This window comes from Drosophila sulfurigaster, chromosome 2R (assembly GCF_023558435.1).
Source record: "Drosophila sulfurigaster albostrigata strain 15112-1811.04 chromosome 2R, ASM2355843v2, whole genome shotgun sequence".
Lineage (NCBI taxonomy): Eukaryota > Metazoa > Arthropoda > Insecta > Diptera > Drosophilidae > Drosophila > Drosophila sulfurigaster.
Window position 1 is genome coordinate 27,057,055 of NC_084882.1, and position 17,521 is coordinate 27,074,575.

Genomic DNA, 17,521 nt, shown 5'->3' on the forward strand with positions numbered 1-17,521 from the left:
CTACAGGATTCGGCTCTGGAATGCAGAGCAGAGCATTCTGATCTCGCCCCTTTTGTATTTGCTTCTCCCACCATACTTAAGTTTACATCGTTTTCTGCATCGTTCCCCCTGCAGGCCTCTGCCACGGGCTACTATAGACGAGGTGGCGGTAATGGTGTTGGCGCTGCCATTGGACCCGGTGGCATGAGCCTGAGCCAGCGCAGCCACTCGGCGGCACCAAGCGATAACTACCACAGCGGCGGATCCGGGTCGGGGCACGGTGCGCCTGGCTACGGCTATCGAAGCAGCAGTCCACGTCGAGGCTCCCTCTCGCCCCCCGACGATCGTTACATTGACTATCCAGTGCTTCCAATTCACGGTTCACCCAACGCCGCTGCTTACGGCGGCAGCTCGGCTGCGGCGGCGGCACAGCAGCAACGTTTCCAATCGCGCTCAGCGACTGCCACGCCCACGGGATCTCCCAAAAAGCGTCAACTGCCACAGGTAAGAAACTCTAAGCACCTTAATACTTTAGAAGAATTTCAAACTATTTGGTTACAAGTTCGAATTACAACTCCAACGAATGAGCAAAAGAAGAGTAGAATAAATATATTTATTGTATTTAGATTTAATAAAAAAATCCATAGTTTCAGACGTTTGAATGCAAATAATCTAGAGTGTTTTTCGTAAATTGCTGCTTTTACATTAAATCAGTCTTGTTCCTTTTACCCGTAGAGGAGTATAATAAATTTGTGCCTTCAGGAAATATATGTAATAGAATAGCAGAAGGTAGCATCTCCAACCCTAAAAAGTATGATCTCCTCATCAGCGTATATAGCCGAAGTGATATAGCCACGTTCGCCTGTCTGTCTGTCTGTCTGTCCATCCGTATGAACACCTAGATCTCAGAGACTATATGAGATGGAGATACAATTTTTTTCGACAACACTTTCTATGCTTGCTCGCATATTGAGTTTGTTTCAAAGTTTTGCCACGCCTACTTCCGCCTCCAAAAATCGATATAAATCAAATAGCAAAAGTAATTTTGTAGCAAGAGTATCGAAATTTGTACAGATAATAATTTTCTTAAAGTTGTTGAAAAATCGAAGAACTAAAACTATACATTTACATAGTTTTCTGCTCCGTAAAACCCATTAAATTTCAGTCAGTATCGAGTTAGTTGAAGCCCATCAGTCGATGATCAGTACGCAATCATCCCGTCTTAGAGAGTTACTACACTTCTTCAAACTCATTTCCCCAAATTGAAATTTCCATTCCAGGTACCACAAACTTCGCGCAGCGCCATGTTGCGCGATCGACTGGGTCAGGACTTTGACGAGCGCCTCGCTTCGGGCAGTCGCTTTGGACGTCATCGGACACGACAGCCGCACCATCAGGCTACATATCGCAGTACCGGCATGGGCGGTTGGGAACGCCACTATACCGGACTGTCGGACAGCGATCTGCAGTCGATGGACACACGAATGCGGCCACGCCACTCTCTGTCGCCGGATAAAGATTTCATGGGTGAATTTGGTGACTCGGACATGGAGTCGGTGGTCAGTGTGACGTCCAGCGCCTTCTCAACGCAATCGGAACGGCCGCGCACATCGCGTGGACTCAGGTGAGTAAGCCGAGAATTGAACTCGGCGCCTCGTGCTGCACCGCGTCCGCTTCAAAGTTCAAGTTCAAAGCCAAAAAAGCCAAAAGCCAAAGCCATGCCAAGCAAAGCTGCCAAAAACAAAAAAAAAATAAACAAAAATCTGCTGAAATTACGTACATAATCATACTGGATTGGATGCATTATATTTCTCTCGAGTAGACGCTACAAAATCCAAAATTAACCCGTTAATTAGGCCCTTCTAATTCAGTTCCATTCAGCGAATCAGAAGAGCGCGCTTTTCTCCCACCCTCTTTTCTCTCAGTCTCTCTTTGTATCTCGCTGTCGCTCTTTCTCTGTCAAAAACAAAAACCAAAAAAAGAAAATCAACAACACTCAAAATCAACACGAAAAAAGAAAAACACAACGTATACAAGAAATGCAAAAGGCAATCCGAAAAACATAAAGTTTCTTTTCTGCATTTATTTTTTTGCGTTATTCGAATTCAACGAAACAAACAAATAAAACAAATATCGAAACGATTCAAAATCGACGCGCGCTCTCGCTTTTGTGTTCACTGCTTCTCTTGCGTGCTCTTCACCACACACACACACATACACATACGCTTGCACACATACACTGACTCTCGCCACATGTGAACTCGGAACTCACCACAACAACTACAACTACAACAACAACCTTAACAACAACAAAACCACACTATCGCCGACCTCGGACGCAAACCATCGCTTGCATCTGCTAACGATCGTTCGTTTTTGGACACAAACCTATCCACCACCCACCACATTGAAAACTCACCACTCTGCTAAAAATGCCCGCCGCATGTTATCCCTGCATGTGAAACTCTTACACACTACACACTATTACTTCACCACAACCACAACCACAACCAAACCCAAAACCAATCAACGAATGACAACCACCGATACCACCAACCACAACCAATAATCGTCAGCTTTCCACGCAACTGGCGCAATCTTTTCGGCGGTGTGCCCCACAGCCTGCTGGGCAGCACCGTTGGCGGTGGCCCCGTCACCGGCCTCAAGGTGTATCACCACCCCATTGAGCACCACCGTGCCAACACCATCGAGGTGGATGACTGCGACTATCTGTCGAGTGGCGGCACCCAGCAACTGCTGCTGCTGGAGCAACTCGAGCAGCTGCAACAGTTGGCCGCCTTGGCTGCCGCTGACTCGCCTCCCAACACAGCGGCGCTATGTGCAGCAGCAGCAGCTGCAAGTGGCAACGCTGCAAGTGCACTGCCAATGACAGCACAGCGAGTGCTGGTGACGGATACGAATAGCGGAGAGCTGGTCGAACAGTTCTTTGTGGAGCCAGCTTTGGTGGCGGAGGAGACGCAGACGCCATTGTCGCTGTCGCTGTCGCTTGATCCGCTGTCGCATGAACCACATTTGCATACGCATGGTGTCTACTATTCGCCATCGTCTCATTTGCCCCATACCACAACAACAGCAACAACAACAACATTCATACAGCCGCCGCCAGACATGTACCACCACCAACAACTACAACAACAGCAACAACGACGCCACTTGAACGGACGGCCGCTCGCCCCCACCACCGTAACCACTCATGACCACCACAACGACCAACACCACCACCACCACCACCACAACAACAGCATCAACAACAGCAACAACGCCTATGCGATGCCGCTGCCCAGCTTTGAGCAATTCAAGCGCATTACCACGCCCGTCATGAATCTCTTTCGCAGCTCCAATTCAGCGGCGAGCGCAACCGCAACCACGCCTGCCCACGATCACGCCCATCTCCACGCCCACGCGCACGCCCACGCCCACACAGTATCCTCCTCGCCCAGCTCGTATGTGGGCTATGTGCGTGATCATCTGGACAAGAGCTGCAGTCACTGCCAGAACGGCAGTCAGCCCGTCGTCCTGTCCACCAACACAGCGCTCGCCACGCCCGGTCTGGCAATTGGCGCCTGTGGGGATCCCTGTTGTCTGGCCGATGCCCATCCACATCCACAGCACCAGCCCATTGCGTATCCCTACAGTGCCGAGCAACTGCTGCGGCGTCCCTCGCTCTCCATGTACCAGCCGAGCAGCTCGGAACCCTCGCTGCCCACCATGGATCCCACGATGTGTGGCGAGTGCGTTGATCAGCATTTCCTGGGCGGTCTGACGGGGCCACAGCTCAATTTGGGCGTGGTGCCCACCTATCATGTTCACACACCGACGCCGACCGCGCATCGTCGTGCCAAATCGCAGCTGGCCACGCCCCCATCGCTGCCCACACAATCTGTGTTGCGTCTGTCCCGACAGCTGAGCGAGGACGCCCTCGTCTCGGCGGTGCCCATTGCCGAGGCCACCGCACGGGCGCAACCCACATCGATCCTCAAGAAACCGAAGCTCGAGCGACGTCGCATGTTCCACGAGGGACAATCGCGGTCCCTCGACTACGACGATTTGCACACCAAGAGTTGGGGTCGTCGACGCATACGCTACGAGGACGAGGTGATGCCACCCGATATGATGCTCGACATGGCCGGTTATCCCGAAGAGATGGGCGGACAATTGCCCAGCTCACGACGTTACGGCTCCGAGACGAACATACGTCAGTCGTATATGGGCGCCAATGTGGATGCTGCGAATCCGTTGAGTCATTCACATTTCCTGGTCACCGACGATAAGATCGTTACGATCACCTACGACTCGGATGTGGGTTGGACGCGACGTGGTGTTGCTCCCTCTCTGTTTCGGGGGCCACATCGACGGGGACTCGATGCGCGCAATCATATGTCGCTCGATCTGCAGCGCACCAGCCAGCAGAAGATGTATGGCCCGGCAGCTCCGTATATGAAGCGACGACGCAATCTGCCGCATCCGCCGAGTGCGCAAAATGCCCACAACTTTTCGCCCATGGAAGTTGGTGTCGGTGGTGGGGTCGGTGTCGGTGTCGTTGGGGCTTCGGGGGTTGGTGTTGGGGGCGGGCCACAGAACAGTGTACACAACAACAGCAACCACCTGAACAACAGCAACAGCAACAATTACACCAACAACAACAACTACAATAACAATCACAACTACAGCAACAGTAACAGTAACAACAACAATCCACACAACAACAATAGCCAAGCAGCGAGTAGTGTTAGTAATAGTCACAACAACAACAACCAACAACAACAACAACAACAGCAACAACAACTACAACAACAACAGTCAGTTAGGCAAAAAAGGGAAAGAAGGCATCGCCATCGTCAATGGATTGATGGCAACGGCATCGGAACAACTGACGAAATCTAGTAGTGGGAGCGGTGGTGCAACATCTGCTGCCGCTGCTGGTAATATCGTCGTCGATGGTAATAATGCTAATAATGCTTCTTCTTCCTCTTTTGCAAATCCCCCACAACAACATCATGGTGTCGCATCACCCAATAAACGTGCCCCATCATCAATACAAAACACAACAACCACAACAACAAACGACGCCAACAACTTGACCCTTGACGCAACATCACAACAACAACCAAATACATGCACAAATATCATTACAAATACAACAACAACTACAACAAACACATCGTCGAATGCAACGAATGCTGCGGCAACAACAACAACAACAACGACTACAACATCATCATCAACAACAACAACAACGGCAACGACTGCTACAACAACTGCCACAAATACAACAACAACAACAACAACCAACACGAATGAACCAAACGCAACAACAACGAACGACGCGGACGCGGATGCGGATGCTCCGCTCGATGTTATCGATTGGGATGCTATCGATGCGATGCTCGATGACGATTTCAGCGAGTACGATAAAGATAAAAATGGCACCGGCGAACCAGGCGCCGCCAAATCGGGCGACGCCACCGGCGATGCTGAAGACAAAGCTGGTGAGTTTGTATATAAATAAATTATTGATTTTCAAATTCAAATCTTGAACCAAAACAATATTTGTGATTCAAAAAAGTTGATTTAGGCAAACACACAAAATATCATTTCAAATATATCTAGAAATAAAAATAATTTACAAATTCATTAAATGAATACATAATCTTTAATTAAAGATTGAATTCATAATTAAGTGTAATAATTTTTTGTTATGCAAACATGTTTTTTATTTAATCAAATCACAAGAAATTTCACTAATCAATATCAAACCTGAAATTTTGCGTTCCTAATTCCATTAGTTATAAGTTTTAATGTTCCTTATACATATTTAATCCACTTCACAGATGGCAGCCACTCTGATACGACAACAGATCGAAAGAAAGCTGGAAACGTAGATCAGGAACGTTCGCCAAAAGGTGGCAGCGGAATGGGCAAGAAATCCAACTCGACGTCGCAGCTATCGGCAACAGGTATGACAATTTTGTTACCTTTCTTTTGTATGCCGTTCGTTTATAAAAGTTCTCGTTCAGTTGCCTTGTTGACCATCAGATAATCAGATTTTATCAGATTAACAAAAACCAAAACTAATTTATCAGATAACGAAAGCATTGTAAGCTTCATTCTAGTATTTCGATTCATAAGCTAGTCCAGCATCTTTGGTTTTCTCACACTTTACACACTCAAAAAAACAAAAAAAAAAGTTCAAACTCACTTTCAGACATGTAATGCTTAAAGTTTTTGCGTTTTCCAACACTAAAAACCATAGAATTCATATATGCTAATCTTACTAACAAACTACTACTATGATTTGGTATCGTAACACACAACAAAAAAAATTACTTAACTCTAAACAAACCACAAAAAAAAAAAAAACAAAAACAAAAAAATACTATTAAAATGGCATACTCAAAAGGTCGTAAAAGACGTATGGGCTTTGGAAAGAAGGGTAAGAACTCGTTCACGGTGCATCGCAGCGAAGAGGTGCTGCCTGGTGATATCACGCGAGAGATGCGCTCGGGCGGAGGAGCGGGCGGCGGTGGCCTCTCCCGTGGCTCGTCCTCGGAGGCGGACCCAATTGAACAGTTTTTCGGCGATGGCGCTGGTGGGGAAAGGTGCGCACAAGTCCAATTTACTCTGTCTCTTACTCGCTCTATCTCTATCTCACTGTCTTTCTATATATCTATCTCTATCTCACACTCTGTGAGACACTCTATCTACTACTCTTACTACTACTACTACAACTATGTCTACTTAGCTAATATTTCTCAATTTTACGCTATGCTATACTATGTATAATGATTTCAGTTTTATGATTTCACTTTATCATTTATGTCGTTTTCCATTTTCGGTTTTTCTGTTGCCTTTTGCTGGAAAAACAAAGCAATTGCTAAATAATGATATTTAATTATTGCAATGATGATGATAATTACGATGATGATAAACATTAGTTAGACAACAAGAATCACACCCGAAAACAAAGAAAAAAAAATAATACAGGACTTTTAGTTTTAAGAGCTTTTCAATTTGCAAAACACATGCGCGCTCTCTCTCTCTCACTCTCTCTCTCCTTCTATCGCGCGCTCTTGCTCTCTATTACTTCTTTCTCTCACTCCGCTCTATATCTATCTTATACTCTGTTTTATTCTGACGAGCTTTTACGCAAAAGCTTTAGTCAAAAGCTCGCTCTGCCGCTTCCGCTGAAGGCAATGTCCTCTCTTGATTTACTCGATTTTCGTTTTGTTAACCCACGAGCGCTATAAACCAACCTTTAAACCAAAATCAAAACAACCACCCACCCAAATCAACCAACCAACCAACCAACCAACCAATCAACCAAATAACCAATATACAATCCAAAGTCGATACGTATTTTTAGGCTTATATACCAAGGAATTTTGCCCCACAAGGGCGTCATGCACACCGCGAAAGCTTTGCCTGGCTCGCAGTTGCCAGCATCCATTTTATTGTTTTCAAAACAAACTATAACAAAAAAAAAGAAGAAGCTTTTTCCAGTTCAGCAAATGCCCGACATCGCAAAGCTTTCGCCACGTGTGTGTGATTGGCCGCACACTGTTGACGCTCACTGTTGTTACGCGGGAGCATCTCAAAACTCAATCCGTAATGCATTTTACTTTTGTAGCAAATATTTGTTTATAATAAATACTACTAACTAACCCCAAACATTTAAAAAGAACGCCACTTGTTTCTTAAATAATAATACTTAATATTGTTAATGCCATTTATGAACGTAATACTCTTATATATTAATTTCAATCAAATCCAAAACCCAAAATTAAACATACATATTTACACAACATTTTTATCTAGAACTTTGTTCGATTTGCATGCATTGAGTTAATACTTACTTATAACAACTGCCAGACATACTATTACTACAACTACTACTACTTAGCTACCAATCTATTACAGCCTTATAAACAAGCTAAGCTAAAAAAAAAAATCAAACAAACAAACAAACAAATCATGAAATACATTATTTGCAGTTATGCGGTAAGAGTTTTTCACCATTGACTAACCACGACCTGTACTTTTCGACGTATTTTGCAACACACATGTGCCTTGCATTTTGCAACACTAGTCAAGCCAAGCCAAGCGAAGCAATCGATATCGATACAAGTATCGATACCGAATACCAAAACATTGTTAACTTATCCCATGTGAATTTGCATGCCAGGAATTTAAAAAAAAAACTCAATCTCCGCCCACAAAATAAACAATTGAACTAATGTTTATCATCTGTTTTCTACAAGTTTTCTGTTTTTTTGCGATACAATTTGATATTATCATATGTATATATACAGGGAGCTCTGTCAAAGAAAGCCAAAAATTCAACACTAAAACAACCAACAAACAATTCAGTAACAATTAACAACTCATACACAACTACAACAAGTTCACAACAATCATCTCTGAAAATTGGCATCAAAAAGCAATTAAAAATTAACTGATTATGACAACAACAACAGAAAAATACAGCTAAATTATATGCTATAAGTAGACACAAAATGCAAATCTGTGGAACATATATAACCAATAGAATTGTTGGCGATAAACGTTAGCCGCAGTTCAGACGTCAATTGTAGATCTGTTTTCTCATGCAGCCGCTAAAATTATAATGAACTTTAACTTGTACAATAAAATCTGGTGCCGTACAGCTCCTAACTTAAATCAAATAAAAAAAGAATGAACTTAATGTATTTTCAATTGGAGTTCACATGAGAAAACTGATCTCATATTATACATACATATAACGAAATATAACAATTATAAATAATGAACTAAATGTTACGAATTTGTGTACTTATTATTAACATTATGATTATGATTTCCCACATTTGACCTTACTATAAATACTTACGTATTCTATGAGCTAATAATCACATTAATTGATTGATTTTGAATTCTTCGCTATAATTTCTTTCTATATTCTTGAGTTCATTTCACTATCTGTGCCTATAATTTCTATGTAGTCAGGGTTTATTCCCAGAGCCCCAGCGTCAAGCTCAAGAAAAGGAGAAGGTTCAGCCCAAAGCCAGCGTCGCATACTCTACTCCACTTCACTTAAAAGATACCCGAAATTGAATACCACAAAAAAAATAAAATCAACTACACATTTGTTGCTGCTGTTTGTACATTTTTGAGTTTTGAATATCCTCTCTCTCTCTCTCACATTGTGTATATTATTCGTATTGTACTATATGTATATCATATTCTCGACAGACCAATATCAGGCACAGTATTCAGGCAGCTCGAGCGCGAGTACTTCCTCCACTAGTCACCATCATATCACACTACCACCACCACATCCATATTATCAACGGCAGTCGCGCGGCTCCGCTGGCAGCATCCAGCGATCTGTGGAGGTGCCGCCGGTGCCAGCGGTTACCCGTTACAGCGCGGGCAGCATACATTCAATCTCTAGCTCCGAGGGTTCATCGTAAGTTTCTGGCAAATACAAAACAAAAACCAAAACCAATATCACAAAAAAAAAAAACAAAACAAAAAACTAAGAAAATACCACATAAAATACTATATGACATGCGAACTCTCTTTGCCTCTGATTCTCTCTTTCTCTCTCTCTCTCTCGCTCTCTGTCTGTCTCACACTCTCTAACTCTCTCTCCAAGTTCCATTTTCAATGCCTTGTAAATGGCTAAATGTATCGCTCTCTATCTCTCAATTTATATATATTTTTCTTTACTCTATTGCATAATGTGCTCCTGACTATAACACATCTGTCTCACTCTCTCTCTCTCTCTCTCTCTCTCTCTTCTCTGTGTGTCTCTCTTTCAACATGTTTATTATACTCTTTGTGTCCTTCTTGCCGGCATCTCTCTTTCTTGTTTATCTACGTAACTGTGTGCGCCTTGATATCGTTGAGCCAGTCTGCATTTTTGTATATCCTTAATAATGTACTTTTATTCCAACGTAACATTTGCGTTCCATTCTACAATTTCCACTTAATATTCTCAGTGTCTCTTTCTGTATTATCAAAATTGTACCAAAATATGTATTTAAACTTATCATTATTATTTGATTTGTAACATTATTTTCGTATTCGTATGATTTCCATAAATATGTATATAACACGTGTTTCCAGCTATATTTGATGTGTGTAAAAAAAACAAAAAAAAACAAAAAAACAAAATCAAAAGCAGAACATATGCTAAATTCTTGACCTTTAGGCACCTAGACTTTAAACTACGGCACCTTTGATGTACCACTTATCCGAAACTATTTGACTCTATGGCGAACTATAAACCAACCCATATATATCTCGTTCATTTATCGGCAAATGACTTTATAAACTGTTCCGATTTCTATTGGCTTTCAATTTGATTCCAAACTGCAGAAACTGAAAAACCACATACACACACTTGCATGCTATCGAATTCTCCTGTGCACCACTCTGTCAGTACATATTCAAACCACCAGCCACACACTTACCATACCCATCCACGAAACCAGTCGTAAAACCAAACCACAAAACAAGCCACCAAAACTACTTACAACAATTTAACTGTCTTTCTACAACTCCCTGTGTATAATGAGCCTGGTTCCACAAACTGAATTTCGATTTCGATTTCAATCGATCGTCTATTCACTCTGGAATCGGGCTGTAAGAAATTCTTTCTTTCTCAAAATCTACAACTAATCTTTTTTGTTTTATGACATTTTCAATAAACTCTGTGTAATATATGATCTTTGCTGAAACTATACTAAAGTCGCTTATCATTCTATCAACAACAAAAACAATCGAAATCGAATCAAACTATAGATTTTCGCCTTCACTGCGTAATGATGGAGCCCTTAATGAGTTTGTGGATGGTCTAGGACCCGGACAATTGGTGGGTCGCCAAGTGCTGGGCGCTCCCTCGTTGGGTGACATACAGTTATCGCTGTGCCATCAAAAGGGCTTTCTCGAGGTGGAGGTCATACGTGCCAGGGGTCTTACGGTTGGTTCACTAAATAAATATGCAAAAAACGATATTAAATATATTACAAATATAGTAAAAATTACGGTAAGAATAAATACTGATTAACTTTCGTATCTTATGATAGCAAAAACCCTCATCGAAGATGTTGCCTGCGCCCTATGTGAAGGTGTATCTGGTATCGGGCAAACGTTGCATTGACAAGATGAAAACATCGACAGCACGTCGAACACTGGATCCGCTTTATCAACAGCAATTGGTATTCAAACAACCTTACAACGGTTGTGTCCTACAGGTGAGCAAATGACTTCACAATGTAATCGGCAAGGAATACAATTTAATAATGATTTTTTTTTCAGGTGACCGTTTGGGGCGATTACGGCCGCATTGAAAAGAAAGTGTTTATGGGCGTGGCACAGATAATGCTTGATGATCTGAATCTATCGAATATCGTTATCGGCTGGTACAAACTCTTTGGCACCACCTCACTGGTCAGTTGTCCCACTAATATAGGTTTAGGCTCTAGGCGCTCATCAATAGCCTCACTCGACTCACTCAAACTCTAACTCTCAACTAAAAACTTAACCAAATCAAAAACTTTCAAAACTCAAATATGAAAACGTACAAAAAAATACTACTAAACCACTCAATGAGATCGACTTGCAAATTGATAAAACAAAACAAAAAAACAAAGCAAAAAAAAAAATATTATAAAACACTAACACTAACAACACTTGCACATTTATACTACGTATATACTTATACTTACATACATTTATGTAGCAAACATTTTGTTTGGTATTCAGTAAAATTTATTATACTTACAATAATGCCAAAAAATTGCATACTATAAAAAATACAAAAAATATTTTTAAAAATAGTTAACTTTTTGTAGCATAGTCAGTCACAAAAACATCTGTACAAACACAACAATTAATCCCACAAACAAAAAACCAAAACACAAAAAAAAATAATTCCAAACAAAAATAGTTTATTATCAATCAAAAACAAAAAAAAAAATAGATTACATAAACATTTACTGCATTTGTTTTGAGTTAGCAAAAAAAAAAAGACCAAAAGAATTCAAATTTAAAAGCACACTCTCGCAAATACACACACACACACACCTGTAAATGAATCGCTTGGTATAATCACGAATACATACTTAAACATATAACACATACTTTGATCTGAGGCAGCAACTACCAAATTTCCATTATGTAAAGTTTATATAAAGAACATTTAAATCAAAATTAAAATCGTTAAAAAATACCGAAAATATACCGCTGAAAAGAACAAAAATTATGAAAACAAAACCTATCGCAAGTCACCTTAAATCACCGTTACCGTTACGTTTTTGGCATAGCATACAACTTCAACGTAGTTTTTTTATAGACTCGTACAATACTCATATAGGTATGTTTCTCTATCCCCAACTACCCCGAACCAATTACCAATTAAACTCCATATAATTCTCTAGTATGTTTTGCATGTGTAGTTTCGTAATATCGTAATTTCGTAACTTTATCATTTATCATCCTCGTTCACTTTATTCGTAATACTAGTCAGCCATTTAATTCCCCGAATCGCTGTTCTTGCTTTATCGAATCTCCCAAAAAATAATATTAACAACAAAACAACATGAAATGCATTGAAAATGGCAAATCTTGGCTAGCTGAATATATAGCTGAATAATCCATCAATACTCGTATACATATGTATAATCGCAAATCGTTTAGGTTAGAGTCAAATACTATTTAGATCACCGAATTTTGATATCTATGTGTATCTATTCTACGACAATGATTAGGGTCGTCCGATTGTTTGGGCCGGTGAATCAATTATGGAGGAGCAGGGTGAATAACACTTCCCAACAACAGTGAAAACACTTTAAAGACACCAAACAAGCACAAACAAAAAAAATAAAACAATAATTGCAAACATGCCCCCAAAAAGCAAAACGAACTGAATTGTAAGTGCACAAATCTATAATTTATTTAATATACCAACTATATCGATAATCAAATATATTTTATTCGATTACAATTCCTTATTAGCAGCTTTCTGTATAACTCGCTAGTTAAATGCCATTTTAATAACCACTGAAAATACCAATAACAATTCCATACACTAAAACAAAGCTACTAACAACTAATTTGCCCGTTAACAACATTACATACTCATGAATCATTTATCGATAAAATGTCACTAATCGTTATTGATCGAACTATTGCAGTAACCCTTGCAAAGAGCTGCCAGCCAGGCAGCCAAATAGCAAAGGACCAAGGTCAGCCTGCAGGAACTATGCAAATGGGAGTTACCGGAACAATGGATATTGGATATGTGCCCGATTTCCAGTCGACACGTTGCTGGCCTAATCTATGTCCAATATATATATATGTGTATATATATACATCGATATATATATGTATGCATATTTTTTTTGTATTCTACGACCGGGAGATTTCCATAAAGTATAAGAATCTAGTTAATTTTGTAAGTCATGAGAACAAATGCATTTAAAACCAAAACCGAGAACACAAGCAGAGGCAGTAAAAGTAAAAACAACTTAACTATGAAATTCAAAATAAATGATCCAAGATATAATTGTACACATGCATATACATATATTGTATATATATGTGTATATGTAGACGTCTAATTTAATTGATAATATTATATTTGAGAAATGAAACTTGTAAATTGATGCATATTTGAAAGAGTTTTTATTACACACCTAAGATCACTATTATTTTCGTAATACGATTATTATTAATTATTATTATTATTATTAACTATTATTGATAAAAAACCAAAACAAAACAAAAAAACTACAACCAATATATAAGATTAAAAAAAAGTGCTAATATCGAGAAGATCGAGAAGATAGAACCTAATGCTAAGTCAAGTGAAAAGTTACAGAAAAATAGGGTGGAGTGTAAGAAGAAGATGAAGATGAAGCAAAGTTGTTTAATATAGCTAAATTTAAATCAATAAATTAAAGATACAGATTTTCAAAATGTTTACGAGTATATATATATATATTATATACAATATATGTATACACATACATATACATATATATACATACATATATATATATATATATATATATATACATATTTAATGTTTAAGCAAGCAAAGAACCACTAACACTTAAATAAGCCTAACTTACGATAAACTTAAACTTAAAGTTAATCATAAAGTAACTAAAACAAAAAGAAAAAAAAACATTGAGATATATGATATATGATGAGATATGTACTATTAATCCTCAAAATATTTATCAAGCGTGACCGATTGAGCTAATTTAATTTGGTAAAACACAAACAACAAAACATGCATTCAATTGATAAATACAAATTTATCTTAGGCTGTACATAGACCCACATAAACACACCAATACACACACACACACACATCTACTCACACATACCCATAGAGAGTTCAAATTTGTTAAACTTAGCCATTATGCAAGTACTATATAGAATATATATTTTTGTTTCGCTTTTTCGCTCTGCCCAACTGCATAAACTTGGCAGAGAATCCACAGTGTGCAAGTTTTTGAGAAAAGTGCTGAAAATACTATAGATTAGCAATCGGCAATCGATATATATTTCAATAGAACACGATTTCTATATATGCATTTTCGATATTGAGAGATTTATTTGAAAGCATTCTCAATTCTAGAATCCAAGCATTAGACGCGCATCACGCTCTCGCTTCTAGATCACAGACACACGGACCCCTAAAAATATTTATTCAACTGCATACTCGTATATATCTTCTGCCTACATCAGATAACTCGATAACCGCATCAAGTACCTTCAAATTAATAGTGTGAGCTGTAAAAATGTTACCTGCTTGCTAATGAAATTCATATTAAAGTGAAACACATGCCACATCTTAGGCTTATAGACAATTTATTTGCAGAGTTTGAAGACAAAACAAAAAAACAAAACAAAACAATTACTTATTCCGATATAGAAACGTATATGACAAACATTGTTTTAGCGTTTGATCGCGTTTTCTTGGGCAACATTTTGCAATGCATTCAGTCTCTAAGAGAAGAGACTACACGAAATGGTTCATTTTGAGTAAACATATCATATGCCTGCGAGAGATCTATATACTTAGTTGGGAGCAGTAGGTTTTAACTACTGTTATTCATGTTGTTCCTATTCAGATCTTACATACATAACATACATATAAAAACTATAAATTATATTCCTTCACATCAGATGATATTAATTTCAACCTGTCCGTCCATTCATCAGCTTTTGCATTACATTCAGAAACAAATACGGATATGGATAACCATCCACGTTTCTAGACAAACAGAACTACATCAACACAATATATACGTAACGAATGCCAAATAATAATCCATTAAATGCAACTTGAAAATACATTCAAAATGTTGCCGCAAGAGATGATCGAAGGACATCACCTAGAACCAGATTAAAACGCGCTCCAAGAACTTCAATACTATCAGCGAGGTTTCCAGCAAATAAATATACCACACTTTAAACGATATTTAGAGACAGATACAGATCCAAGTACAGATACATTAATGCATACAAATACATACAAAGCATACATACTAATTATAATAACCAGACTTTGACACTCTGCTCTTTACATTTCTCATACAACCAAAACTTTTCTAAGATAAAACTCTATTTTTTTATTTAAAGTGCTCTCCTAAAAAACATTTAAATGCTTTTATTAATCAACAACAATAAAAATACAAATACGATAATACACAGTAAATTATAATATTGGCGTGCGTCAATATTTCAATGCTCTTTCCATACAATTGATAAAGTAGCTAACAAAAAACTTTCTAAATGAAAACTGTTTTTTATTGGTAACAATCTTGCGTTGTCTGATATATTCATTAACTACTCCAACTATTTATTATTTCAACTCTTTACTACTATTAAAATAATTAAAAAAAAAAATGCAATTTGTGCTGGAAAGAGTATTTCTGCAGCATACTGCATTTCATTGTGGTGCATCTATATAATTAGAATTCCAGTCACAAAAAATTTACACATTATACACACATCTAGAAATGTTATTGAAACACATGATATATTATGACAAGTTATTTAAAAGAGACAAAGAATAAAACCGAAAAAAATGCTATTTACTAAGTTCAAACTGATAAAAACAATTTAAATATACAGCAACAAGAACAAAGAGATATATCATTTATTGCAAAATGTTGAAAAGTAAAAAATAAAAAAAAAAAAAAAAAAAAGCAAACGGCTGCGTGAAATACGCTTCGAATATATTGTATTTTAATATCTCGACAAAAATCGAAGGTCGAGAAACGACAATAAACTGTGAAAATGAATATGTAAAAACAAAAAAAAAAAAAAAACAAAAAGATAAAAATCCAAAAGAGAAATTATGTAATTATATTATTAAAAATAAAATTTGCAGAGAAGGCATTAAAAAAAATTGCAAAACGCAGACCTTGAAATTGTGTAAACTACAAATTTAATGAAAACCAACATTTAAATAACAAAACAAAAGAGAAATATTCATTAAAATTGTTTTCTAATAAACAACACATGTGTTCTTTCATTTAAAATAATGTTGAATGGTTTTGGCAAATTTAATTTGTTGCAAACTTAAATGTTTTCTAGTCAGTCTTACTAACTTTGTTAGAGCGAGTTCGACGCTGCCTAAAAGTATGCAACAAAATATTCTTTTCTGTTGTGGTTCGAGGAAAAGGAAAAATTAACAAATTGCAGGATAACTTAAGAACTACAAGGACGATTTGAATGTCCTTTGGCAGGATGAAAGTCCTCATCAATACAATTCGCTTGTCACAGGACTCGCACCGATCAGACAGGATACAGCCGAGATTTACGCTATTTTGTGTATATAGAAAAGTCCTTGTAACTTTGTTGTTTACAGGACATTCGTCCTTGTTGGTATTCCAATTACTTTGTGTTGATTAAATATATCTTTGTGTCAAAGGACATCCCGATCGTCCTTAAAATGGCAGAGATACTGCGGAATTTCCAATTTTCTGGCAATTTTTCTATGCCTACCCCTTTAAAAAAATTTAAGGACCTATTAACTCAATTTTTGTAGCATACTTTGAGGGTGGACCAACGATGCTTTTTTGAAAACAAGCTTTATCTCTGCCATATCCTGCCGCATTTTTAAAGGACATGTATTGTTAGGATCGCAAGGACCAAAGTTATCAATTGGCATCAAAAAAATATGGGGTCATCTAAGGATCCAACACTTGTAATTTTTTGGTGTGCGACTCAAGAAAATAACGTAAAATTTGCAAATTGTGGGATAACTCGAGAACTACAAGGACGATTCGAATGTCCTTTGGCAGGATGATAGTCCACACAAATACAATTCGTTTGACACAGGACTCGAAACGATCAAACAGGATTCAGCCGAGATATACGCTATTTTCTGTATATGAAAAAGTCCTTGTAACTTTGATGTTTACAGGACATTCGTCCTTGTTAGTATGCCAATCACTTTGTATTGATTAGAGATATCTTTGTGCCAAAGGACATCCCGATCGTCCTTCAAATGACC

At 38.5% G+C, this 17,521-nt stretch overlaps 1 protein-coding gene across 1 annotated transcript in view; it reads left to right on the forward strand.

Annotated features, from left to right (window-relative positions):
* The window catches only part of LOC133839436 (uncharacterized), a 60,331-nt gene extending 44,118 nt beyond the window's left edge, over positions 1-16,213 (forward strand). The window contains 11 exon segments of the mRNA XM_062271000.1: positions 115-483; positions 1,260-1,603; positions 2,556-4,812; positions 4,814-5,489; positions 5,832-5,957; positions 6,401-6,599; positions 10,786-10,963; positions 11,070-11,237; positions 11,302-11,433; positions 12,753-12,914; positions 13,179-16,213. Coding sequence (XP_062126984.1) covers positions 115-483; positions 1,260-1,603; positions 2,556-4,812; positions 4,814-5,489; positions 5,832-5,957; positions 6,401-6,599; positions 10,786-10,963; positions 11,070-11,237; positions 11,302-11,433; positions 12,753-12,806 — 4,503 coding nt within the window. The 3' untranslated portion in view covers positions 12,807-12,914; positions 13,179-16,213.
* Positions 16,214-17,521: the final 1,308 nt, after the last annotated feature.